Source organism: Cotesia glomerata, linkage group LG3 (assembly GCF_020080835.1).
Source record: "Cotesia glomerata isolate CgM1 linkage group LG3, MPM_Cglom_v2.3, whole genome shotgun sequence".
NCBI classification, from domain to species: Eukaryota; Metazoa; Arthropoda; class Insecta; order Hymenoptera; family Braconidae; genus Cotesia; species Cotesia glomerata.
This window is the reverse complement of record NC_058160.1, coordinates 10,853,058-10,878,559: the sequence shown is the minus strand read 5'-3', so window position 1 is coordinate 10,878,559 and position 25,502 is coordinate 10,853,058. Positions and strand designations below refer to the sequence as shown.

The window sequence follows — 25,502 nt, the reverse complement described above, 5'->3', positions numbered from 1 at the left end:
TAAATAATAGACCACTCATATTAAATTGTTGCTCAAGGGAAGCTCACACAAATGTGTTCTACAAAAAAAGAATGTTTTTTTTTTTTAATGTAAAATTATAACACTATCAAAAAGTGATCAACAGTATTTGTACAAGTGCCTTCTAGTGAAAAAGTTGTTAGATGTAGTACTAGATATCAGTATAAATAGTCGCTAAATCGAACAAAATAATCATTCTTTAGTGAAACTTTTACTTGAGCAGTTCATCAAAGTCCGGTTATTTTTTAGTTCGATAATAATGATCGCTCGCGTGCTGTTAGTTGCTTCTGCTGTAGTTATTTTGAGCCAGGTAAGTACAGTATTTATGATGATACAGAAGTTAGCCGTCAGCTGTCAATTTTAAAAATTTTAATAACAAATCAATTACAATGAAAAATTGCTTCTAAAAATTTTCACTTATAATTTTTATTAATTTTTATATGTGGGATTTTTTAATTACATTTTTTTTTTATAATTTTATTGCTATAAAATTATAAAAAAATTTGTAATGTCTGTCAACTTAAGTGTCATTATTTATAACATTCAAGTTAGCAGTCACTTAATTATTTTTTAGTTTTTTTTTTTTAATCAAATTTTTTCCGAAAAATTATATTTAAAGAATTGCAATTTTCATTTTTTAAAATTTCTAAATGTCAATTTTTTTCGCCACAATTTAATTGTTACAAAAAATATTAAATTAATTTTAATCTCACAGTTTTGTATTTAAAATTTTAAGGCTATATCTGCAGCGAATTCAGAACAATACGACAAAATACTAGAGTCGGCAAAAAAAGCGCGCAAAACTGCAGATGAAAAGTCGGAAGCTGCTAGGACCGCTCTTGTGAAATCGAAGCAAGCTTCAGAACATCTTAACAATAAATACAGTAGTTATTTTGAAGCTATGAGGACCAAATTTTCATTAGATGCAGAAAAGTCAGGTTTGGTTGATAAATTTGTGAAAGTTCAGGCTGATTTAACAGCAAAAGAAGCATCTATGAGTAAAGCTCCATCGGATAAAAGTTTAGTTGCTGCAAGAGATGATGCCAAGGTGACGTTCGATGATGTAAAAAATAAAAAAGATTCAATGGAGGAAAAAATACAAATGGCAGCTGCTAATGTTACAAGGTATGAACAAGAGTTCGCCTCTGCTCAAAAAATAGCTCAAACTCTCAAGAAGGAATATGAAGAGTTTAAAAAAGAGGCTGACAACGCGGAAAGTCACGCAGTTCAATTAGAAACTATGGTCGCAGCGACGGGCTTGATGACTCCAGCTCCAGTAGTTGCAGTGACGGGTTTAGTGACGCCAGCTGCAGTGACTCAGAAACCAAGTTGGCCGACGCTCAGTTCAGAGGAGCAAATGATTATCAAAATGTATTTGGATAAAATCAAGACAGAAACTTCCACGAAACCTCCGACGATAATTGGTAACATTGTCAGAGCTTGGGCTAAAATTAATTTAGGAATCGCTGACTCTCTTGATCGGGTAATTTTTTTTTATTATTATTAATTATTGTTAGAAAGTTTTTTATTAATTATTTTGTTTTGCTTTTTAGATGAAGGCTTCAATCAGGGGCGTCCTCAGACCCAATGGCAACAAAAATTCACTGATGAATTAAAATTTAATTATTACTGAATTGTTTTTATATTTTATTTTATTGTTAATTTTTTGTACCTAATTGGGAAGAAATAAAAATGACCATATTAATATATATTGCAATTAAATTATTTAATGTATGTTATTAAATGTATATTTTTATATCTGATAGTTAAATAAATTCAAAGTTATTTTTTTACAGTCATTTATTGCACTGTATGAAAATTAATTTTTTTTTATTCTATAATTTTTTTCTTAATGCAAATAATAATAAATAAAATAATTAATGACTCAACATCATATTCAATTATTATTCACTGAGACGATGATTTCCCCATAACATTCTCGAATCCCAAAAAAGCTGTTTCGAGGGGCAGCGGTTTTGAGTGACTCACATTTCTGGCTTAGAACTAGAAGTAGTCGCTGCAGTAGTGCTGGTAAAGACTGATGTTACGTTCACATCATCCGGAGCCAAAGCTAAGCGATTAACAGACTGCGGCAGACACGACTTTTGAGCGAAATTTGACAGCACGTTTTCTTTGTATTTATCATCGTACTTCTGTTTAGTGCTTCCAGTTTGTTCTTTGCTATAATTCCGCGATACTTTCTCAAAAGCTTTTACTTATTCCTTCACAGATAGCATCGCATAAGGACAAAATAGCGAAAAATCTTTTGATTTGCGAGTAGTTTTAGCAACAACTTTATCGTCAAGTTGAGTCTTTTGGTGAAGTTGGATGCATTTTGCTACAAATAGTATCTTCGTGCATCGAGGCTTCGGTTAAAAGAATGTTTTTTTCTTCATTGACAAAGACATCGTCTTCTAAAGAAATAAATATTTTTTTGATGTTTTCTTTTTTTTTTTCAACGCAACCAAACAGCGCGGTCTAGCAGCGAAACTTCGGAATTAAATTAATTATTTGCAAATTTTTATTTTTATTTCAGCAAAAAAAATTTAATCGATACTCCAATATTTATAAATAACACTTATCACTATTGCACTGATGAGTAGTAATTAAATTTTATAATAAAAATGAATTAAAAATATAGACAGTTTTGATTATTATTGGTAGACCTTTTTCTTTCATTTTCATTCCGCGAGGCATGAACCGAAGAGGAAATCCGAAGAGAACGGCTAAAAAGCGCTCGTCCCCGAAGGAGTTTTTTGGATCTGGTGGAACAGCTGTTATAGATAGCAATATAGATAAAAAATACTTTGTAAAAAATTACTTAATTATTATCGTTTTTTTTTTTTTTTATCAATTACACAATTTATTTTTTTCTTAAAAAATGAATGAGCGTTATGAGGCGTGCACTTTTGGATTTCCCAAACTTTTTAGAATTAAGCTTGAATAATTAAACACTTGATATTTTTAACTTCCCGCTAAGAAAATTGAAAATTTTCAAAAATCGGGAAGTTACTGTTTTCACCCCGTTTTCCGAAAATCGAGTTTTAATCAGATCTTAACGTTTTGAGGTCCTAGGAAGCTTCCCTGACTATTCTCGCGATGGTGTCTGTATGTCTGTATATATGTATGTATGGATGTGTGTTTTTTTTTTTTTTTTTTTTTTTTTTAAGGGGGGGGGGATCGTTTTTACGGATTCTAGGCATAGTTGTTTGGCCTGGATATGTGGCGACTCGACGCAGTGTCATACTAAAACTCGACGCTAGTGCCCCTACCGACTAAACCCTAAACCCCTTTTCCTCTTTCCCCTAATCCCTCATGGAAACCGCCGTTAGGCATTACTTCGTGAGTGGAGGTTCTAGCTACTGCTGTTTCTTCTGGTAGCTAAGGTGTTATTTTACCTTTCTTCTAGTTGTTGTCATTTGCTCTTCTTCTTTCGATGGAACGCAAGTCTATGAGGACTTCTATTGCAAATGTGCTGATGGCGTTCCAGGAGGCTCTTGATGACAACATTGCTTCTACTATTGTCTCTGGTTGGATTTTCTTCTCTAGGATCATCTCCAGCTCATCTTGCTGTGGGTAAAATCGTGGGCACTCGAAGAAAACGTGCTCCGCGTCTTCATTGATTCCTGGGCAGGACGGGCACTCCGGTGAATCATCATGCTTGAAGCGGTGAAGATACGTCCGAAAACATCCATGTCCTGACAACAACTGCGTCAGATAGTAATTGACCTCGCCATGACTTCGGTTTAGCCAAACGTCGATCTTCGGTATGAGACGGTGTGTCCATCTCCCTGTTGTCGCGGCGTCCCACTGCGATTGCCATCGTGCGATGTTGTTCTGCCGTTCTTTAGCTCTGAGTTCCTCGGCACTTTGTGCGGTTGTCCTCTTTCGTTGGTAAAGGTTCCGTCTTTCCTCAGCTAGGACTCTGAGCGGCAAAGTTCCGGAAATGACACACACTGCTTCCTCTGATATTGTTCGAAAGGCGCTGGCTACTCTTAGCGCGCTCAGTCGGTAAACTGGACATGCTTTCCTCCATGATTCTTGGATCTCAAGTGCGTCGGCCCAAATGGATATACCATATGTAAGGACCGATGTAACTACGGATGATAGCAATGACCTCCTTGTCTGCTTCGGGCCACCGATGTTGGGCATCAATCGTACTAGGTGGGCTACTACTGCTGATGCTTTGGCGGTCACGTGTTCAACTTGTTGTTTGAAGTTAAGTCGGGCATCGAGCATCACTCCCAGATATCGAATGAATGGTTGGGATGTGATTCCTTGGTCTCCGACGTTTAGATTGATCGTTTCCACCACTTTTCTGCTAGTGATAAGTACAGCCTCGGTCTTCTATTTAGCCAGTTGTAGATTTACTGTGTCCATCCACTGGTTAATTCGCTCAAAAGTGATAGCGAACATATGTTTTATCTCATCAAGATGCTTGGCGACGATTACTACGGCTACGTCGTCCGCGTACGCTACCAGTTTGACATTTCTTGGTAGTTTCAGTCTCAGCAATCCGTTGTACATGACATTCCAGAGAAGTGGACCGAGAACAGAACCCTGCGGTACACCTCCAGTAACATCATACTCCTTTGGACCATTCTTCGTGTCATATCTCAGGACTCTATCTGTGAAGTAGCTAGCGACTATCCTTCGTAGGTATCCTGGTACGTTCATCTCTTGAAGGGCTTGCATGATGCAATCCCAGTTGGCGGAGTTGAAGGCATTTTTTATGTGTAAAGTTGCCACCAGGCAATATTTCTTCGTTCCCCCCTTCCATCTGGTACCGGCGATTGCGTCTTTGGCTATACCGACAACCAGGTTGATCGCGTCCAGGGTTGATCGTCCTTTCCGAAATCCGTACTGATTGTCTGCTAAGAGTGGATCGACAACTGCTTCTATCATTGATGGATTATACGTTCTAGTATCGTACCGGCTGTATCCAGCATGCAGAGTGGACGATAAGATGACGGTTCTTCCGGTGGCTTTTTCCCTTTAGGAAGTAGTACCAGCCGTTGTTGTTTCCACTTCCGAGAAAAAATCCCTTCCTTCAAGCAGATGTTGTAGACGTCGAGGAATAACGCTGGCGCTGCTTTAATAGATGTTTTCAAGGCATTATTAGGGATTCCGTCCAATCCCGGTGCTTTATTATTCCCGACGCGGTTACAAGCTTCCATCAGTTCTTCTTTCGTGACAGGTGGAATATCATTCAGTTCGTCCTGTGTCAACAGATAGTTGAAAACGCGCTGTCGTGGAAACAGCGCAGTCACGATCTTCTGTAAGAGTTGAGGACACGTAGGAGACGGCATTGGCTAATATTTCAGGTGTGCCATGACTACCTTGTAAGGTCTACCCCACAAGTCTTTGTCCACCTCGTTGATTAGCTCTTTCCAGCAGTTCTTCTTGCTATCCTTGATGGCTTTGTTTAAATGTCGATGAGCTTTCTTGTATTCTGCGACTAGTTCCGCTGAGTCAGGCCGCCGATAACCACACTGAGATATTCTTCTTTTCTTGAGACACTCTTTCCGTAGGAAGCTGATGTGTTCGTTCCACCAGTGCACCGAAGGTCTTTGGTTCATGCCCCGTTTACGGGGCATGCAGGTGTCGCAAGCCTGGGTTACTCCCTTCGTTGTCCTTGGTCATTTCTTCTGCAGATCCAGTAGTAAGCGGTTCACTATTTAGGGCAGCTGCTAGAGCACCTGGGTCAAAGGATTTCACCTTCCACCCAACGATGTCAAGTTTCTTAGCCGGTCTTCTAGGATTCTGGTCCTTTGATACGTCCCAGAGAATCGCATTGTGATCGCTGGCCGTGTAGATCTCCATCATCTTCCAGTCGTAGTTTCCTCTGATGAGGCTGCTGCTGACAAAAGTAAGATCCACAATAGAACTTGCGTCTCCTTTAGTGTACGTCGGCGCATCGCCGCTGTTTAACAATACTACATCTAACGTAGAAAAAGCTTCCAGTAGTTCTTTACCTCGAGCGTTGGTGTGTTTGCTGCCCCATTCCACTGCCCAGGCGTTAAAGTCTCCAGCTATTGCCACTGGGTAGTACTGCTTCGCGTCCTCCGTCAGTCGATCCAGAAAGTCCATGAATTCAACAATAGTGAGGCTAGGTGGTGCGTAGCAGCTGTAAAAGCGGATGCCATCTACCGATGCTGCTACAAAGCCGGCGCTGCCATTGTTAACGACACTCTGAAAGGGGAGCTTGCGACAGGACCATATGACAGCTTTTGTGGTGCAGTCAGTTTCCCATGGTTGGCCGCCGAGGTGTTTATACGGTTCCGATATAAGCACAAGGTCAAGCTTCTGTTCACGTACTGTCTGCATGAGCAAATCATGTGCCGCCTCACAGTGGTTGATGTTTAGCTGCAGTATTCTCATTTTCGTTTATCAGTTATCTTCTTGAGTGCCTCTTGGTATACTGGGCATCTGCTTGTGCCGGCATGATGGGCGTTATTCTCTGTACCGGGTTGATCCGCACACAGTGCGCATTTAGCAGGCTTATTACATTCGGCGATTTTGTGTCCCTCTTCTCCACATTTAATGCAAAGTTTGGAGCGGTCGACTTCACTTGTGCACTGAACCGCACGGTGTCCAAAATACCAGCATTTATAACATCGGACTGGTCTTAGTACTGTTCTAATACGACAATTGGTCCAGCCGATCCTAATCTTGCCGTGTTCTCCTACCACTTTCTGCGCTACCGTTGCTGCCAGAGTCACCGACGCAATTTGTGTTCTGCTACGTAAGACCTTACGAATTTTAATGGCCTCTACTGTTATACCACAATCGTTTCCAGTTGCCTCTTGTAAAGCTGTTATAATGTCATCTTTAGTTGTAGTATCGTCAATATCGCGAATTTCCAGGTCTTCTTCAGGTCCTGTGCTAATGACATTTGCGTCCTCCTTAAGTATTCCCGCGATAGTCTTCTGCAGGTCTTTACCTCTATCACAACTGCCTTTCGACAGCGTGATGAAAATGTTCCCTGTCGCGGTCCTGCGTATCTTCTCGACTGTGTTGCGGACCTGATCTGGGCGAACGTCCGCCTTGATCCGTGTAAGTATTTCAGAATACTTATCTTTGTTCGCTGGACGTATAATAAGTGCCTCCGGTCTCGTTGCTGTTCTTCTTTGCTTCTGGTTCGGCTTCGGTGGAGGCACCAGAGGTTTTTCTGGGGGCAGTTTCCTGCGCTCCTTCTTCTGGTCCTTTCTGGACTGCACCTTTTCCCAGCCTGGCTTCTTGTTCTGTTCTCCAAAGTTTTGTGGAAGATCCTTAACCACTTCCTGCTTCTTGATGGGATGACCAGGTCCAAGGTCTTTCAGCTTCTTGGGAGTATGAAAAGCTCCGCCTTCGGGAGAACGAATTTTTCTTTTCAACTTCCTTAGGATGCGGCCGTCTTGGTCAAAGGATTCAGTCTCTGCCGTTGTGATAGTTTCACTTTCTTCTTCAGCGACTGATTCTCCGTCACCTTCGGCTCCAGTGCCCATCGCTTCTTCAACAACCACTTGACTGTTTCTCTCCGATGTAGCACAAGGGGTGCGGTGTAATGATGAGCGCCATTCTTCGTCCAGTTTTTTGAAACGTTGAAGTGCGTTCGCTACACTAGTCGTCTTGTTTTTTATCTCCTTGTGGATGTTGACCTTTGACTGAACGAAAACATTTAACTCTCTGGTCAGTTTCTCTAGGCGTTCCAACGCTTGTGACCGCTTCATTTCAGCGCTCGTTTCAATCGCTGCTTGTTGGGCATGTAGCCCGTTTCCACTCTTGTTTGTTTCCTGTGGGTTACTCATACTTTTTTGATTTACCAGTGCATCGTACGGAGTGGAGCGGGTTGTCATAACTAGGAACGGGTGTACCCTCGGAGATAGTACTCCTACCCCAGTTCCCTGAGGCCAAGCCGACACTTAGCCAATCCCGGAATACACGGACGGACTAGACTCGCTCGGAGCGGTGAAGATTCCGATCTCTAACACTCACTGCGTACTTCCTGATCAAGGCCCGAAGTGGCTGGCTCCTGATCCACTGCTGCAACTTTCACCTCGGCAGAGCAAGCTCACATCAGCCGTGGCCTGCATCGTCGGAAACTACGATACAGGTTCCGGACACTCCCAGTGAGTTACAGCAGGAACCAATCGTCTTGCTAAGTCAGTTAGTGTGACCAACCCATTAAAGGGTAGTTTTGTCCACGGGAGCTTATTTTGTTTGGTTATTTTGCTTGGCTCCTACCCGCTGTACCTCATCAACTAAGAGATTAAGTGTCATCCAAGGACAGCGAGCGTTCTCCCATCCACTCGGGGAGACGCGCCCGGTAGCAGTATCTCTTCTGCCCCGAGTGTATAGATGTGTGTGTGTGTGTGTGTATGTGTAAACCTCTCATAACTTTTGAACGGCTGGGCCGATTTGATCGCGGTTGGTGTTATTCGAAAGGGCTTGACCAAACTTAGATTTTGAATATAATTTGGACCAATTCGAACCGGTAGATTTTGAGAAATCGCAAAAAAACTAAAAAAAAAATTTTTTTCAAAAGTGGTTTTTTTGGAATAACTTTTAAACGGCTTTACCGATCAATTCCAAAAACTAATCAGCTCTCAACATAAAAAAACGACGTCGATTGCCACCAGTCCGGTCAAAATCGGTTGATTCGTTCGTGAGTTATCGTTGACGAAAGAAAACCGAAAAAAGTGTTTTTTTTTTAATTACTCCGAAATTTTTCGTTCTATCAATTTAAACTTGAAGATTCTTCATGAAGCTTAAAAACTGCGTCGAATACCACCAACCGCGTGAAAATCGGTTCATTCATTCAAAAGTTATTGCAGTTTGAAAATTCAAAAAATACTGTTTTATTAAACTTCTATCAGCCTTTTGAGCTCAAAAGCTTATAAAAGCTATTTTTTGAGCTCGGAAAGCTCAAAATAACACACAAATTGTATTTATGAGCTCGAAGAGCTCAAAAACGTCATAAGTGCAATTTTTAGCGTTTAGGTATAGAATTGGCGGGAAGTTGCAGGGATGGCCTTCAGGATCAACCGTTTTCCTAATTTTTTTTATCTAGTTTTTGTGAATATTAATGATAGATTTTTTGTCAGTTCAATAAATTAATAACTTTTTATCTTAAAAGATATATTACTTTTTTAAAAGATATATTACTTTTTTATGTAAGCATCTGGAATAGACTGACAGGAATATAATTATAGAAAGTAAATGATCTAAAAATTTAAATACCTTGAATAATTGGATGGATTTTATATTCAAGTTTGATTTACTTAGCATATGGATATAAATTATTTTTAGAATAAATTAACACATTTCTTCTAGTATACAGAGTGTCCCAGAAGTAACGGACGCCATTGTAGCATCTGATAAACAAAATAATTCTGAGACGAAAAGTCCTTAGCCATTTTTTAATCAGACGCATAGATAATTAATTATTAATTAAAATTACGTCCTTTTATGCGTTAGAGAGAGAGCACTAGTGTCCAGTCAAGTGCATTCCAAACGAAGACGCTTGCACGTGTGAATGTGTAAGTAAATATGTATGACTATGTTAGCTATAGAAGCTAGTTAGTCATACAGTTAGTTGTGTCTTTGTTTGGCACATACTTTACTGGACACTAGCGCTCTTTCTCTAACAAATAAAGAGACGTTATTTTTAATTAATAATTAATTATCTATGCGGTTAATTAAAAAATGACTAAGGACTTTTCGTCTCAGAATTATTTTTTTCATCAGATGCTACAATGGCGTCCGTTACTTTTGGGACACCTTGTATAATAGTAATGCTTACAATAATTTGTGTCTTGTAGAACTTCAGCTTATTGCACACCTCATAAGCGAAGCGAATGAGGTTGTGCTCTACACTCGCCTTACAAAAATCATCCGATTTCTTGAACTAAAATTGTCTCTATTTATTTTTTATCGCACTTGTAGAACAATATTTACACATAAATTTAATGGAAAAACACTAGTTTCAACACTTATGATATTTTGCTTTTTAAATAAATAAAAAAAATGTTTAAAAAAATTATTTTTTTAACACCCGGCTGTAAAATGTATGTATGCAAACCGGCGTGGTCACGATAACTGTCGAAAAACTTAACTGATCGTCCATTTTTTTATACGCTTCAGTATGATTTAAAACTGTCTTTTCGAAGATCACGGTCGAATTCAACGTAGTTCATTTAAAATTAGCAATAAACTAAAAATCCACTAATCGGTTGTACATCCATATTTATGTACATGAGGTTCGTTTACAATACATGCGCAGCACCTTCTCTTTTCTAGGTGGACAATGACGCGAAGATTTTTTTTATTTTATTTTAATCAATTTTATTATGGAAAATGAGATTATGAGGCGTGCACTTTTGGATTTTCCAAAATTTTTATTTTTTATTTCACACATTCATGATTTTGTTTTCATCATTGTCGCTGAAATTATCTTCGCTGGAAGTATATACTGATTTCTTCAATAAAAAGGACCTATCAGCATCTTTTCTCGGATTTAAGTTTATTAAAAATATTAATTTACTATTTTATAATATTATTTTACAAATTGAAGAAGAAATAAGAAGTGTGTTTATAAAATATAAATTTTTTTTTTATAAAAATTAACAGAGTTCAAATATTTTTAATTAAAAAATTTTTTAAGATATTTTATATCTTCAAATAGTATTAAAGTTAAAATTTTATAAAAAAGTCTTAAAATTAGATATAAATATTTTACATTTGTTAATATATACATTAAAAGAGTAAAAATATCAATAAAAAATAACATAAATAATTAAATTAAGAAATTGACCTAGATGTAATAATAATTCAAAAATTTAGTGAATGAACTAATTTCGTGTTATCATACTTCCCTTGACTTGAATAAAAAATACATGTTGTTTGAAGGTCGCCTTAACAAAGAAACCAAACAGTGTCGCAGCCGAATTTCTGACGTGCCGTTTATTGAGCTGCCGATAACACCATAATTATTAAAATATTTGTGACTATTAAGCAAGCTATGTGACCGAATTAATTTACATGTATACATCTTGATGCAGTATTGACACGATAGTTTCAATAAGTTGCTAAATAATATTTGTTCAAGTGTCAGGCTACTGTATCGATAATCTAGAATGATGGACTGATAATTCATAGAAGTCGGATATAAAATGCCTGGCAATTGATAGTTGAACACACTTGGAGTGATTTTGCCGAACTAAACTCTTCACTGGTAACACAAGATGATTGGTTTAAAGTTGTCATTTTTTATTCTTGGGGTCTACGTCGTAAGCCAGGTAAATTATTATTTTTTTTTTTTTTTTTAAATTGTTTCTATTCTTCAAAGGTGTTAATTAATTTAATCAATTACTTATAGGTTCTATGCCAGACCCCTATACCGACTCCGGGCTCTTTGACAACTGCGGACCCGATGACAAGTGTGGGCCCTATGCCAGGTACGGGAGATATGGCTACAACCCCAAAGCCAGACACAACCACGAAGAAACCTTTGACTTTTGCTGATCACATTTACGCAATCGCAGAGGAAGTAATTGACAAAATTATTTAAATTCAATAAGTACTTGTAAAAATATATAAATTAAATTAATTATTCCGTTTATTTACAGCTTTTGGGCTGCGAGGAATATGATGATGATGATGATGATGATGATGATGATGACGATGATTACTCCTGGTGTTGGTATTAACATCATAAAGCAGCGCAATAGGATCTAAGATCTAATCATCAAGTAATTTATTATCATCTTCATTATTTTTATTTGAAAATTAATTTAATACTCAACATTATTGCTGGTGATCATTATGTAATTAAATTACGATTTGTTCGGCAGGCTTTTGGCCTTCTCATTAATTATTTACATCAGCTAATTCTTAAAAATTTGTAAAATGAAGTTAATAAATCTAACTGCTTGTAAACGTAAAAGTGCCTCGCCAAGGCGTTAAATTATATCGTCTCTCCTACGAAGAAAAAAAATTATTATTATTGTAAAAATTAAATATTGATAATAAATAATTTTTTATTACTTCAGATGAAGGTGTGCTCCATTCACTGTGATTATCCTGAATATTTTCCTCTCGCGTATCTTGATAATTTAATTTTGAAGGTCTGTAACTCTCGTAAACGGCAATTAAAAAGTCTGGTATCAGGCATATGGGGATAATTAGAATTGTCAACAACCAGAATGTCGGGGAAGACATTAATTCAACAAATACTCCAAACATTTGGCTATTGAATTGTCTGTATTAAAAAAATAAATAAAAAAAAATTTAATTACTATTTTAATTGTTTATGAATTAATGGTGAACTAGCAACCTTGCTGTCACTATGTGGCTGCCGTGACTTGTGAATTATAAATAAATAAAATTTTGCTTTATTAAATAATGACTTTTGTTAAATTGCACTGTACTTTCTTAAATATTGACGTTTTTAAAGAGGTGTCACACTTAAATAACCGCAGACAAAATGACCGCGACAAAATAACCGAACGACAAAATAACCAAACGATAAAATAACCGACGAAGAAATTACCAAACGACAAAATAACCGTTTAAAAGAATATTTACAAAAAATTCAAATGTTCAGTAAGAAATTTTCGTACTTTATTTATTAGCGCATACAATAACAAGCTCAAGTGTTGGTCTAATTTCGAATAAACACACAGAAAAACAATAAAATAGTACTCACATGCATTTTGATATATTTTTCATATATACATACATGTAATATACATAAATATATGAAAAATTGATGTGGGTACTCAAATGAAGGGTCTCGATGAGTGTAATGTCGGGATGAACTTATATCTTTAAAAATGTCAATAGTTCTCAAGATACAAGGTCATTTCTTAATTATGTATCTAGAGATAGAGAATTTTCAAATGCAGCTTCAATACTTATCATAATAAATTGACTATCGGTGAGAATGATATGAAACATTAAAAAGGCACAAATTAAAGTCAAGACCTTTACAATGAAATTAAATTTCACTAAAAAAATCGATTTTATCATATGACTATCCTGGACACAAAATTTTCCTTATTCTCTTAATAATATAGATAATTATTAACTTACATATTGATTGAAGAGTACGCAGTAGCAATTATGAAAAAAAGTAATTCGGATATAATTACGCTCATTAGAAATGGAAATGTCCAATATAAATTTCTAAATAATAACTGAAATAAATAGCAATGATTATTAATTGAATAAATTAATTTTTAAAGAGTAATTACCTCTAAATTAGTGACTAGTGTAACTAGATGAAAAATACATGTATTGAAACATGCAAAATCAGCCATTGTAGGGTTACTTAAAATTATTGGATTTATATTAAAATATGTATAAGTTCCAAAATATATTACACTTGTATGCCATAACGCTGAAAAGTTAAAAAATTTTTAATTAAAAATAATAGTAATAATAATAATAATAATAATAATAATAATAATAATAATAATAATAATAATAATAATAATAACATACCCAGTAACATCCAAATAATTATTTGATTAATTGATAATAATCTATTTTTTTTATTTAAAGTATAATACTGCGGATAATTAATTAATTTACTAGCTGAATAATCTTGCGCAAGTAAACCAAATGCAAGTACTGGCATTGAAGTAAATACAATATTAAATCCCATCAAAAAAACACTGTCATATAATGCCTGAAAAAATAAATTAATAATTAATTAATCAAAGGCTAAAACAAAAAATAAATTTCTAGATTATAAAAATACCTGAGAAGAAAATCCATTTGACAGACCAAAAAAAACTTGAGGCGTGATAAAAACAACGTTTTTATAGAAGAAATATTGAGTTAATATACTCAGTCTTACATAATACCAATGGCCGTGAATCAACAACGCGCGTTTTAAATACATAAATTTAGCGAGAGCAAAGTCAGCGTTCATTGAAGCTTGTCTGCCTTCTTTGCCCATAATTCCAATACCCACGTGCGCTTCTTGGATCATCGATACGTCGTTGCCGCCGTCGCCGATAGCCGCTGTCAGCGGATGCCTCTTTGAATTTTTTATCAACTGCACAATCTGAAACCGAACATACAATAGTCAATAGACAAAGAGTAAATTAAGACTTTTACTTTATTAAATCATATCATTAATGATTAATTGAGCAAGTAATTGACACTAAGGTCATGTGTCGCGGAAAATAAAATATTCTTACTTCTGACTTTTGCAACGGCGACATACGGCAGCATACCACTGCGTCGCAAGACATTCCGACTATTCTCAATAATTCGGGGCAATGATTGTAAGCTATTGCCATGCTCACGCCGTCCATTATTAATCCATACTGTTTATAGGGCTCTAATTTCATTCTTCGCCTGGAAAAATTTTTATTTAATTTTATAAACATAGTACAATAATTTTAATTTTATGATTACTAACTAGCAACCTTGCAGTCATTATATGACTGCCGTGACTTGTGAACTATAAATAAATAAAATTTTGCTTTATTAAATAATGACTTTTGTTAAATTGCACTGTACTTTCTTAAATATTGACATTTTAAAAGATATAATCATCAAGAGATTTCATTTGAGTACCCACATGCATTTTGATATATTTTTCATATATACATGTATATATAAATATATAAAATATATGAAAAATTGATGTGGGTACTCAAATGAAAGGTCTCGACGAGTGTAATGTCGGGGTAAGCTTATATCTTTAAAAATGTCATTATTTCACAAGATATTTATTAAATTGCACTGTACTTTCTTAACTTATGATATTTTTAAAGATATAAGCTCATCCCGATGTTACACTCATCAAGAACTTTCAATTGAGTACCCTCATGCATTTTGATATATTTTTCATATATACATATATGTAATATATATAAATATATGAAAAAATTATGTGGTTACTCAAATGAAAGATCTCGATGAGTGTAATGTCAAGGTGAACTTATATCTTTAAAAATGTCAATAGTTCTCAAAATACAAGGTCATTTCTTTATTATATGTCTAGAGATAGAGTATTTTCGAATTCAGTCTAAATACTTATAATAAATTGACTGTCGGTGAGAAAGATATGAAACCCTGAAAAGGCACAAATTCAAATCAAGACCTTCACAATGACACTAAATTTCACTAAAAAAACCGATTTTATCATAAAACTATCCTGGACACGAAATTTTTCTTATTCTCTTAATCTATACTAATATTATAAAGAGGAAAGATTTGATTGTTTGTTTGTTTGTTTGTTTGCATTGAATAGGCTCCGAAACTACTGAACCGATTTGAAAAATTCTTTTACTGTTGGGAAGCTACACTATCTCCGGGTGACACAGGCTATATTATATTATAATTAATTTTGAAATTTTTGTTCAATACCCATGCGAAGCCGGGGCGGACTGTTAGTAATATATATAGATTAAACTTACTCATAACTCGTCAAAGTGATAAAACAAATTTGTACTGTTGATTGTCCCATAAGTCTCAATACTTCGGTACCACTTTTAAAATGTCCACAAGAAAACGCAATATTTTCAGCGGTTTCAGCTTTATCACCAGTCAGTACCCAAACCTATAAACAATAAAAATTAAAAAAATATTTTTAATAAAAATTATAAAACAAATTACTTTAATATTAGCAGCTCGAAGCGATTCCAATGTTTCTTCGACACCTTCCTGAAGACTGTCTTCAATACCAGTGGCTCCAAGCAGAGTCATTCCTCTTTCTACCGACAAATAAACCTTTTCCACCTGTTTAGACCTTTCTGGGCCAATTATTTGCCTCGCTTGTTCCGCCAGGCGTATAAACTTGTCATATTCTTGCACTGACAATTTTTTGCAGCCCACTACCAGCGTCCTAAGTCCTCTCTGCAATCAATCCACCAATTAAAAATTAATTTTATACAATGTACTATTCTGAATTACTTGTGAAAAATCAGCGACATGCTGCTTAGTTTCATGGATTTTTCCTTCATGCATCAGCGGAAACATTTCCGAGTCAGCGCCTTTTGAATAAAGCAACAGTTCATTAGCAGAATCTTGCACGATAACAGACATTCTTTTACGCTCTGTAATTAAAATTAATTAATCAATTAAAATTATTTTATTAAAAAAAATTAAAACAATTTTATTTAAAAAATTAGAAAAATTTTATTTAAAAAATTAAAAAAAATTTTATTTAAAAATTGAATTATTTATTAAAAAAAAAAATTAGAAAAAATTTTTCCACTCACCAGAAGTAAATTCTAAAATTTCCAGGCAAGTAAAACTCAAGTACTGATCTCCAGCTTTTATTTCCAATAAGTCACCTTCATACTTAGTGAGAACAACTCCGCACCTGGCGCTCGCTTCCACGAGAGCTTTCTCATCCGCAGAAGCAGCCTGATACTCAGGCAAACTTGGATCCATCAGCAGCGAGCTGTTGACTCGTCGGATCGTTTTATGGCGAAAGCTCTCACGGAAGGCAGTGCGTCGCGCTACGACACCGTCCATAATCATCGGAGGAGCGACATGGACTGAATGACAGAGTGACAACGCGATCATGAAGTGCCAAATTTCTGGCGGCCAGGTCACTACTTTTGTAGCTTCATGCTCGTTTCCGTTCAATGGAAGTTCGTAAATTTTTCCATTACAGTCTTTTTCTATGTACATCGTTCCGTTGATGCTGCAGCGACGGAACACCATTAGGTTTTCTGTTAAAGTTCCCGTTTTGTCAGTTAATAAGTACTCGATCTGTCCCAGGTCTTCGTTTAAGTCTGATGTGTTCACTACTGCTGGTTGGTTATTACGCTCGTCATACATTTCAAGGTCCCAGTGGAAAAATAATGAACCCAGAAATTTTTGTAATTCTGCAGGATTAAATTCTTTTTTTTATAATTGTTATTTTGAAGAAATTAATTCATAAATAAATAAGTGATGACTAGCAACCTTGCAGTCACTATGTGACTGCCGTAACTTGTGAACTATAAATAAATGAAATTTTGCTTTATTAAATAATGACTTTTGTTAAATTGCACTGTACTTTCTTAACTATTGACTTTTTTAAAGATATAAGTTCATCCCGATGTTACACTCATCAAGAGCTTTCATTTGAGTACCCACATGCATTTTAATATATTTTTCATTTATCTATACTAATAAATGGAGAGCCGGTTTTTTTGTCCGGTTATACTGCGAAAACTACTGAACCGATCGGAATAATACTTATACCATAAGATGCAGCGAATTTCGGAGAAGGTTTTAGTGTATGATATATATGTTGGTGATTAGTAATCACTGATTACTTATCCAGAACCTATATTTTATTGACTTAGAAATAATGAATTTTTATTGTAACTAAATTTATTCTATTCGATTGTCATTTGTTTAAAATAAATTTTTTAATTCTATTGGTTATGTTTACTGTTGGATTCTCTGAGCAAAAATAAATTCCAGTTACAAACTTTTAGTTTTATATTTTAGATATTTAGTTCTTAGAAATATTTATTTTAGAAAAATAACGTATTTTCTTTTATTAGTTTTTAAATGTGAAAAACACATTTAAGGCACATTTGTGCAGCTAGAATAAGAAAGCCTGTATAGGCCTGACTTTATGACCTTAGGTACTTGAGTTGTACAAAGGACTCTCTATTTTACACTGTACAGTACAACCAAATATTACGGTCTTAGTTAAGAAGAAAAACATGTGTTTTACTGAGGACAATACAGAGGGTTAGACCTCATAATAAAATAGTTTTAACATTATAGTTATTCTGCGACTAAACTCTGTCAAGTAACGACACTTCTCTCGATACGATTCCTTTTTCAAATAAAGATTTTATTTGAATTACTCTATGTGGATAATAATATTGTCTTAAATACTTTATTTATTATTAATCCTATCCATAAATTTCTACAGGTTACGGGCCCAGGTAACGCGAAGTGATTTAAATAGAAAATTGATTTTATTTATTTAATAACGGCTTGTGTTGAAAATCAATTTTGTAAGTTTCAAAGTGACAGTTGATTATCACACGTACATTGTTAAAAGAAAATTGTGGTGAAATTGTTTCAAACAATTAAAATAATTAAATACTTTATTAATTAGTAATCATAAGTGAAATTAATTGTTTATTTTTTGAGTGTTAATTTATTAATTTAAAAAACAATGGAAAAATCAAGTGTAAAAACTCAAAGAGGTATAACTCCTTTTAACGGATTCAATTATAGTATATGGAAAAAGAGAGTGCGTCTTCTTCTAAAGGAACATCATATACTGTCCATAATTGATGAAGAAATTCCTGAAGTTCCGACAGAAAAATGGATCAAAAAGAACGACGTCGCGCACAGCATTATCGGCTCACTTCTGGCGGACTCATTATTACATTTTACCGATATAAAGTATGCTAGAAACATTTTCGTCAAACTCGATTCTGTTTATGATCGCAAATGTCTTCCAACTCAGATAATTTTAAAGAAAAAAAAACTTTTCTATTTAAAATTAGCAGCTGAGATGTCTCTAATGGAACATTTTTCCATTTTTGACACATACATCAATGATCTCTTAGCATCCGGAGCAAAAATAGATGAAGCAGACAAAGTGATCCATTTAATAGATACACTTCCACCTTCATATGACGGTGTTGTCACTGCAATTGAAACTTTATCGGAAGATAATATAAATTTGGACTTCGTGAAATCACGGTTATTAAACCATGAAATTAAATTAAAAAGACGAAGCAGTGATACCAGTGTAAAAGTGTTAGTGGCAGATAACAATGATAAAAATAATGAAATTAAACATTCTTTTCATCAAAATGATGGATCAAAATTTAAAAAGGGGCGTAGACCATTTAAAAAGTCATTTAAAGGCAAAACTAAAGTTAAGTGTTATCACTGTGGTCGTGAAGGACATTTAATGAAAAACTGCGTTCATTATAAGCGGTGTAAAAAGTACAATGATCAGAAGAAGAATAAAACTGCTCAATGTGTTCAAGCGATTGATCCAGATTCTGAAACCAGGATAACATTCATGGCTGGTGAATGTAAATCAATCGAATCTGATAATGATAAAATTATATTTTTGTTAGACTCCGGAGCATCAGACCATATAATAAATCGAGAGGACATCGCAAGAAATTTTGATTACCTTGGAAGACCAATCAAAATTTCAGTTGCTAAGAGTGGAGAGTCTATTTCCGCAACTAAGCGAGGTGACATCAACGTGACAACAAATCAAGGCGTCAAGGCAACAATTGGAGAAGTCCTCTACAGTTCAGAAGTACCATACAATCTTCTGTCAGTCTCCAAACTTAAAAAATCAGGCATGGTCGTCTTATTTGATCAACAAGGGGTTAAGATAAGTAAAAATGGTATACTTATTATGCAAGGTAAGCCATTAAATAATTTAACACAAATAGAATTTATAATTGATAATTTTGAAATAAATTCTGTTGTTAAAATTCCCGAAACTAAGAAATCAAATTATGATATTTGGCATGAAAGGTTAGGTCATATAAGTAGAGATAAATTCATTAAATTAAAGAGTTTTAATATAATAGAGGATGTAGAAAAAATAATAGAAATTAATCCTAATGATAAGATTTGTGAAGCTTGTATTAATGGCAAGCTAACTCGATTACCTTTCAATAAAGTTAAAAATCGAGATCATGTAAGAAGACCATTTTTTATTGTACATTCTGATGTATGTGGTCCAATCACTCCGACGGCACTGAATGATAGAAATTATTTTGTCTTATTTCTTGATCATTATACTCATTATTGTGTAGTATATTTGCTTAAACAAATTAGAGGTGTTTTCAGTATTTAAATATTTTGTCGCGAAAAGTGAATCACATTTCAATCTCAAATTAAATTACTTATACATAGATAACGGTAGAGAATATTTATCAAATGATATGAAAGATTACTGTAAAAATAAGAGCATAACTTATCATTTAACAGTTCCGCGAACTCTTCAATTAAATGGCGCTGCTGAACGTATGGTTAGAACAATTACAGAAAAAGCTCGGTCAATGATAGCCGGATCTTGTTTAGATAAAATTTTCTGGGGTGATGCAGTTTTAACAGCGACTTACTTAATAAATATTATTCCGAGTAGAGCATTAAAAATAATGAAGACACCTTATGAGTTGTGGCATAGCAAAAAGCCTTTGTTTAAATATTTAAAAGTATTTGGTACTACTGTATATGTACATGATAAACTCAATAAAACTAAATTCGATAATAAATCTTGGAAAGGTATACTGGTTGGTTATGAACCAAATGGTTACAGAGTATGGGATGCAGAATCTCATAGACATGCCGTTGTAAGGGATGTTATTGTGGACGAGACAAATTATATGGTGTCTCGGCCAGGTATAAAATCTGACAGAACGAATAAGGGTTCTGCAGTTGAAACTATATCTGATGGAACAAATAAAGGTTACGCAGATGAAACTGATTCATTTGAAGTTTCAGTGATGGAAAATCAGATGTGAACTGTAATCCCAGAAATAAATTTCCAAGATTAGAAAAAGAAAATAATGATTTTGATGCCTGTCGTCGGATGAGTGAAAGGATTAAAAATCTTCCTAAGATATCATATGATGAATCTGGTAGTCCAGATGAATGAATGCATGTTATCGACACAATCAATGATAAATGCTGTTCCTAATTCTTTTGATGAAATAAAGAACCCTGATAAAAAAAAAGTATTGAGACAAAGAAAAAAGTATTGAAAAGTATTGGTTTTCTAGTCAATCCAATACTTTTCAATACTTTTTTCTTTGTCTCAATACTTTTTTTTATTCAGGGAATAGAAACGATAGGGTTAAATGGGAACAGGCTATTAAAAGTAAACTTGATTCACTTGAAATAAATAATACTTGGACATTAGTACCAAGACCGAAAGATAAAAATATTGTAGATTGTAAATGGATATTCACAATTAAAAATGATGAATTCGGTAATCTATATAAATACAAAGCTCGTTTAGTAGCTAGAGGTTTCAGTCAGAAATACATGGTAGATTATGATGAAACTTTTGCACCGGTAGCTAGGATATCTAGTTTTAGGTTTATTGTTGCATTTGCTAACCAAAATAATTTGTTACTACACCATATGGATGTAAAAACAGCATTCTTAAATGGTAAACTAAAAGAATAAATTTTTATGAATGTACCTGAGGGGGTTCAATGCAAAAAGAGTCTTGTCTGTAAACTAAACAAAGCCCTGTACGGTTTAAAGCAAGCAGCTCGGTACTGGTTTGAAGCATTTGAATCAACTTTAAAAGAAATAAATTTTGAAAACTCTTCAGTAGATAGATGCATTTATATTTTAGATCTCGGTGATATAAGAAAGAACATATATGTAGTATTATATGTTGACGATCGTGTTATTGCTACTTACGATATAAATGAAATGAATAAATTTAAAGAATATTTAATGTGTAAATTTCAAATGGTAGACTTAAAAGAAATAAAATTATTTTTAGGTATATGGGTTACTAGAAAAGAATCCATTTTAATATTATATCAAAATACTTATGTAAAATCAGTTTTGGAAAAATTTAAAATGCAGGATTGTAATCCAGTTAATACACCTCTAGAATCGAAAATTGACTATATAGCTTTAAATTCAGACGAAAACTGTAATAAGCCGTGCCGTAATATTATAGGTTGTTTAGTGTATTTGATGATATGTACTCGTCCAGATTTAAGTTTTGCAGTTAACATTGTTAATAGGTACATGAATAAAAATAATAGCACACTCTGGCAATATTTAAAACGAATTTTAAGATATTTAAAAGGTACTGCGGACATAAAATTGATTTATAGTCAAAACAATTATAAAGACATAATAAGTGGGTATGTAGATGCTGATTGGGCAGATGATAAAAGTGATAGGAAAAGTACAACTGGTTATCTGTTTAAATTATATGAAAATTGTACAATCTGTTGGGCTACAAAACGACAGGCATCCGTAGCAGGTCAACATCAGAAGCTGAATACATGGCTTTGTATGAAGCTGCACGAGAGGCTTTGTGGTTGCGGTCTTTAGCAGAAAGTATAAAATTAAAAATAACAGATCCAATAACTATATATGAAGATAACAATGGTTGTATAAGTATTGCAAATAATCCTTTCAGTCATAAGAGATCGAAGAACATTAATATTAAGTATCATTACTCTCGTGATAAGGTAGAAAAGGGACTAATTAAATCCACAGATTCGGTATAGAATCTGGCGCCAAGTTCCGTTTAAATCCGTTGTAAATGGAGCGCCAGACTACCGACTGTTAAGATTTTTTCAAACCAAAAAGACCCCAACGTACCACTCCCAACACTTAAAGTCGGCGATATGATTAATTAAAGAATGAGGTTATAATTGAGGATGGTTTTACTTGTATCACTGTAGAGTGTTTTACAAGGGAGGGTGGGGAATTATTGTCTCTCCACTTTTTTTTCTCCGCAATATAATCTCTCAAACCCGTCATTATAACTCTCAACCACTTTTTCGTCCCCACCCCCCTGCATGTCGGGATTTTTTCTTTCATGCCCGACACACATGTGCTGCGACTGTGGCCGACTTACGCGTTATAATCAGTACCTGCATTTGCATTACGGTCTTAAATAGTATGGAGGTACTTCTATAATGACATTTTACCTCCATAACTATATGGGAAAACCACAGAAAACCCGACCGGTACAGAGGCTGGCAATGAAACGCACATATTCTTAGTTTATAATCATTGAAAAATATTGGTGCGCGCCGGAATCGAACCCTGGTCCCACTCTTTCGAAATGCAGGTACCGAGCCGATTAGGCTATTGCCAACCTTTGATTAATTAAAGAAAAAAGAAAAAGTTATGAGCGACCTTTCAAAATTTAAATTTTGAACTGAAACTTTCAGAAACTTATTTTTTTTTGGTCTATGAAATTATACCGTAACGAGAAAAAAAATTAAAAAAAAAAAAAAATTCGATTTTTGACGATTTTTGAAATTTTAAAAAATTTGGAGTGACCTCTTAAAAATTTTTTTTTAAGCTGTCCTTTGGTGAGGGCTCTTAAAACATCAAAAACTAACATTTTTTCACTCGAGACTTAAAAAAAAAAATAGTCGGTTTTTTTGCGCCACCCTAATATATATATATATATCTTCAAAAACGTCAATAGTTAAGAAATTACAGTGCAATATAACATAATTAAGAAACGACCATGTATCTTGTGACCTATTGACATTTTTAAAGATATAAGCTCATCCCGATGTTACACTCATCAAGACCTTTTATTTGAGTACTCACCCTGTTTAAAATTTCCAATAGGATCCCATCAAAAGCGACAAAAGCCACTTAGAAACCCATAAATTTTATTGGTTTCTAAGTGGCTTTTGTCGCTTTTGATGGGATCTTATTGGAGCTTTTCAACAGGGCACATCAATTTTTCATACATTTATATATGTCATATATATGTATATATTAAAAATATATCAAAACGCATGTGGGTACTCAAATGAAAGGTCTTGATGAGTGTAACATCGGGATGAGCTTATATCTTTAAAATGTCAATATTTCTCGAGATACAAAGTAATTTCTTAATTATGTATCTAGAGGTAGAGCATTTTCGAATGCAGCCTAAATACAATCATAATAAATAGACTATCGGTGAGAACGATATAAAACCTTGAAAAGGCACAAATTTAAATCAAGACCTTTGCAATGACACACTAAATTTTATTAAAAACTCCGATTTTATCATATGACTATCCTGGATACAAAATTTTTTCTTATTCTCTTAATAGTATTGATTAATTGATAAATTTAAATATTTAAAAAACTTACCAACGGTGACGTAAAGAGATATAGGTACAATGTAATTGTAAAGAATTGTAAATGATAAAAAATCTCTAACAACTTTAAAGAAACTATTTGTACTGTTATTACTCAAATAATGATGCCCCTGATGATCATAATCACTCAATTGCTTCAATACCGTAGAAATAGTTATTTCTAATATCAATATAAATATAAAAAATACCAGGTATAAATTAATACTCCTAATAGAAGAAAAATAAATTCAATTAGTATTTATTTAAATTGTTTTTTGTAAGAAATAAAAATTCTTACTTCTCGACTGTAGAGAATTTATTTGGAGTTTGTTTGGAATTTTTAGAGAGTTTGGTATCAGATCCAGAGTACACAGCAGCGCCGATAATGAACTCGGTATCTCTGAGACGCGACCCACGCAGCAGTACATTGTCAATCGAAATAAACCCCGAAGTCAGATTGGTCTCGGAGAACTTTACTTCGATCTTGCCGTGGAACTCGTAGAGGTTTGATTGAGGATGCTGACAGGTGACTAGACACTCCATGCTGACTATTTCTTCTATTGATTTATTCAAAGTTACCTTTGGTACTTGCAGAGTCTGAAATGACATTAAAGTTAGCAGTCACTTCACAATTTTTTAATTTTATTGAACAAAAAAATTTTGTTCTAAAAAATTGCATTTTTTATTTTTTTAAATTTCTAAATATCAATTTTTTTTATAGTTATTTATTTCTTAAAAAAATTATCAAATATCTGTTACTTTAATTTTCACAATTCTGAAAATTTGTCATTTCTTCTTATTTAAAGAATAAATTTTAAAGACATTATTTTTTCTCATATTTATTACCTTTAAATTAGATTCACCGTCAAGATTAGATGTAGTTACGTAACAAGACCCGTTTAATTCACTACTATAGAGTAAAATAATGTCACAGGGTAAATCTTGATCTCTGGACACTTTTACTAAGTCTCCTACGACTATTTGCTCACATCTTATAACCTATAAGTAAAATTTTTAATGTTTGAAAAATTAGTGTACAGTTGATGAGCTATTACATGAAAAAAAAAAAAAAATATCATTATAAATAAACATACTTGCATACATTTATTGCGTATGACAGTAACAGAAGTACCATTTACGCGATAATCAGATTGATGCCTCAGGAAGTCTTCATAACCTTGCTTGCAAGCTGTCACAAATATTACAAACACCAGGGGGAGTAGTGTTGTTATTGACGACGCCAGAGACTCGTTAGACATCGCTATAATAGTTGACAGTAGGAAATAAAAATTTGCTATTCGCCGAAACTGCTCGAACAAATTTTTTGGAAGAAAATTCCATGCTGTATACTAAAAAAAAAAATTACATTGAAGTTAGCAGTCGCTAGATTATTTTTTTATTTTTTTTAACAAATAAATATGACATTAAAGTTAGCAGTTGCTTGACAATTTTTTAATTTTTTTTAATAAATAAATTTGCTCCGAAAAATTATTTCTAAAAAATTGGATTTTTTGTTTTTTTAATTTTCTAAATGTCAATTTTTTTCTCATTTTCTTTGACATAATTCATTTGTTAAAAAAATTCTTAAAATTATAAAATATCTGCTAAATTAATTTTCATCAAATAAATTTAAAAAAAAAAAAATTATTTTTAAAAATTTGCATTTTCAATGTCAATTTTTTTTTGACATAA

General features: G+C 34.0%; 4 protein-coding genes across 7 annotated transcripts in view; 3 read left to right on the top strand and 1 right to left on the bottom strand.

Moving 5' to 3' along the window:
* The first annotated feature begins 221 nt into the window (after positions 1-221).
* LOC123261167 lies at positions 222-1,708 on the top strand. Its single transcript, XM_044722681.1, has 3 exons — positions 222-328; positions 755-1,501; positions 1,572-1,708. The coding sequence occupies exons 1-3, from the start codon at positions 278-280 to the stop codon at positions 1,632-1,634; spliced, it is 861 nt and encodes a 286-aa protein (XP_044578616.1). The 5' UTR covers positions 222-277; the 3' UTR covers positions 1,635-1,708.
* Positions 1,709-10,962: 9,254 nt separating this feature from the next.
* On the top strand, positions 10,963-11,986 carry LOC123262234. The gene is made up of 3 exons (XM_044724387.1): positions 10,963-11,297; positions 11,378-11,548; positions 11,628-11,986. The coding sequence occupies exons 1-3, from the start codon at positions 11,244-11,246 to the stop codon at positions 11,706-11,708; spliced, it is 306 nt and encodes a 101-aa protein (XP_044580322.1). The 5' UTR covers positions 10,963-11,243; the 3' UTR covers positions 11,709-11,986.
* LOC123262228 (phospholipid-transporting ATPase IF-like) overlaps positions 11,594-25,502 on the bottom strand; it is a 24,893-nt gene continuing 10,984 nt past the window's right edge. For 3 of the 4 annotated variants that reach the window (XM_044724378.1, XM_044724377.1, XM_044724380.1), the window contains exons 3-18: positions 24,905-25,159; positions 24,657-24,809; positions 24,109-24,407; positions 23,824-24,038; positions 16,239-16,853; positions 15,931-16,073; positions 15,634-15,873; positions 15,435-15,577; positions 14,208-14,367; positions 13,763-14,071; positions 13,504-13,690; positions 13,254-13,399; positions 13,093-13,196; positions 12,046-12,259; positions 11,804-11,979; positions 11,594-11,739 (exon numbers count right to left, since the gene is read on the bottom strand). In XM_044724378.1, the coding sequence (XP_044580313.1) occupies positions 11,923-11,979; positions 12,046-12,259; positions 13,093-13,196; positions 13,254-13,399; positions 13,504-13,690; positions 13,763-14,071; positions 14,208-14,367; positions 15,435-15,577; positions 15,634-15,873; positions 15,931-16,073; positions 16,239-16,853; positions 23,824-24,038; positions 24,109-24,407; positions 24,657-24,809; positions 24,905-25,159 (3,240 nt within the window). In that variant the 3' untranslated portion in view covers positions 11,594-11,739; positions 11,804-11,922. Of the gene's footprint in view, positions 11,740-11,803; positions 11,980-12,045; positions 12,260-13,092; positions 13,197-13,253; positions 13,400-13,503; positions 13,691-13,762; positions 14,072-14,207; positions 14,368-15,434; positions 15,578-15,633; positions 15,874-15,930; positions 16,074-16,238; positions 16,854-23,823; positions 24,039-24,108; positions 24,408-24,656; positions 24,810-24,904; positions 25,160-25,502 lie in introns of those variants that run through there. The other variant, XM_044724379.1, reaches the window with a different exon arrangement.
* Positions 25,438-25,502, top strand: part of LOC123262231 (serine palmitoyltransferase 1) — a 21,563-nt gene continuing 21,498 nt past the window's right edge. The window contains exon 1 of the mRNA XM_044724383.1: positions 25,438-25,459. The gene's annotated coding sequence lies outside the window, so the exon portion shown is untranslated. The remainder of the gene's footprint in view (positions 25,460-25,502) is intronic.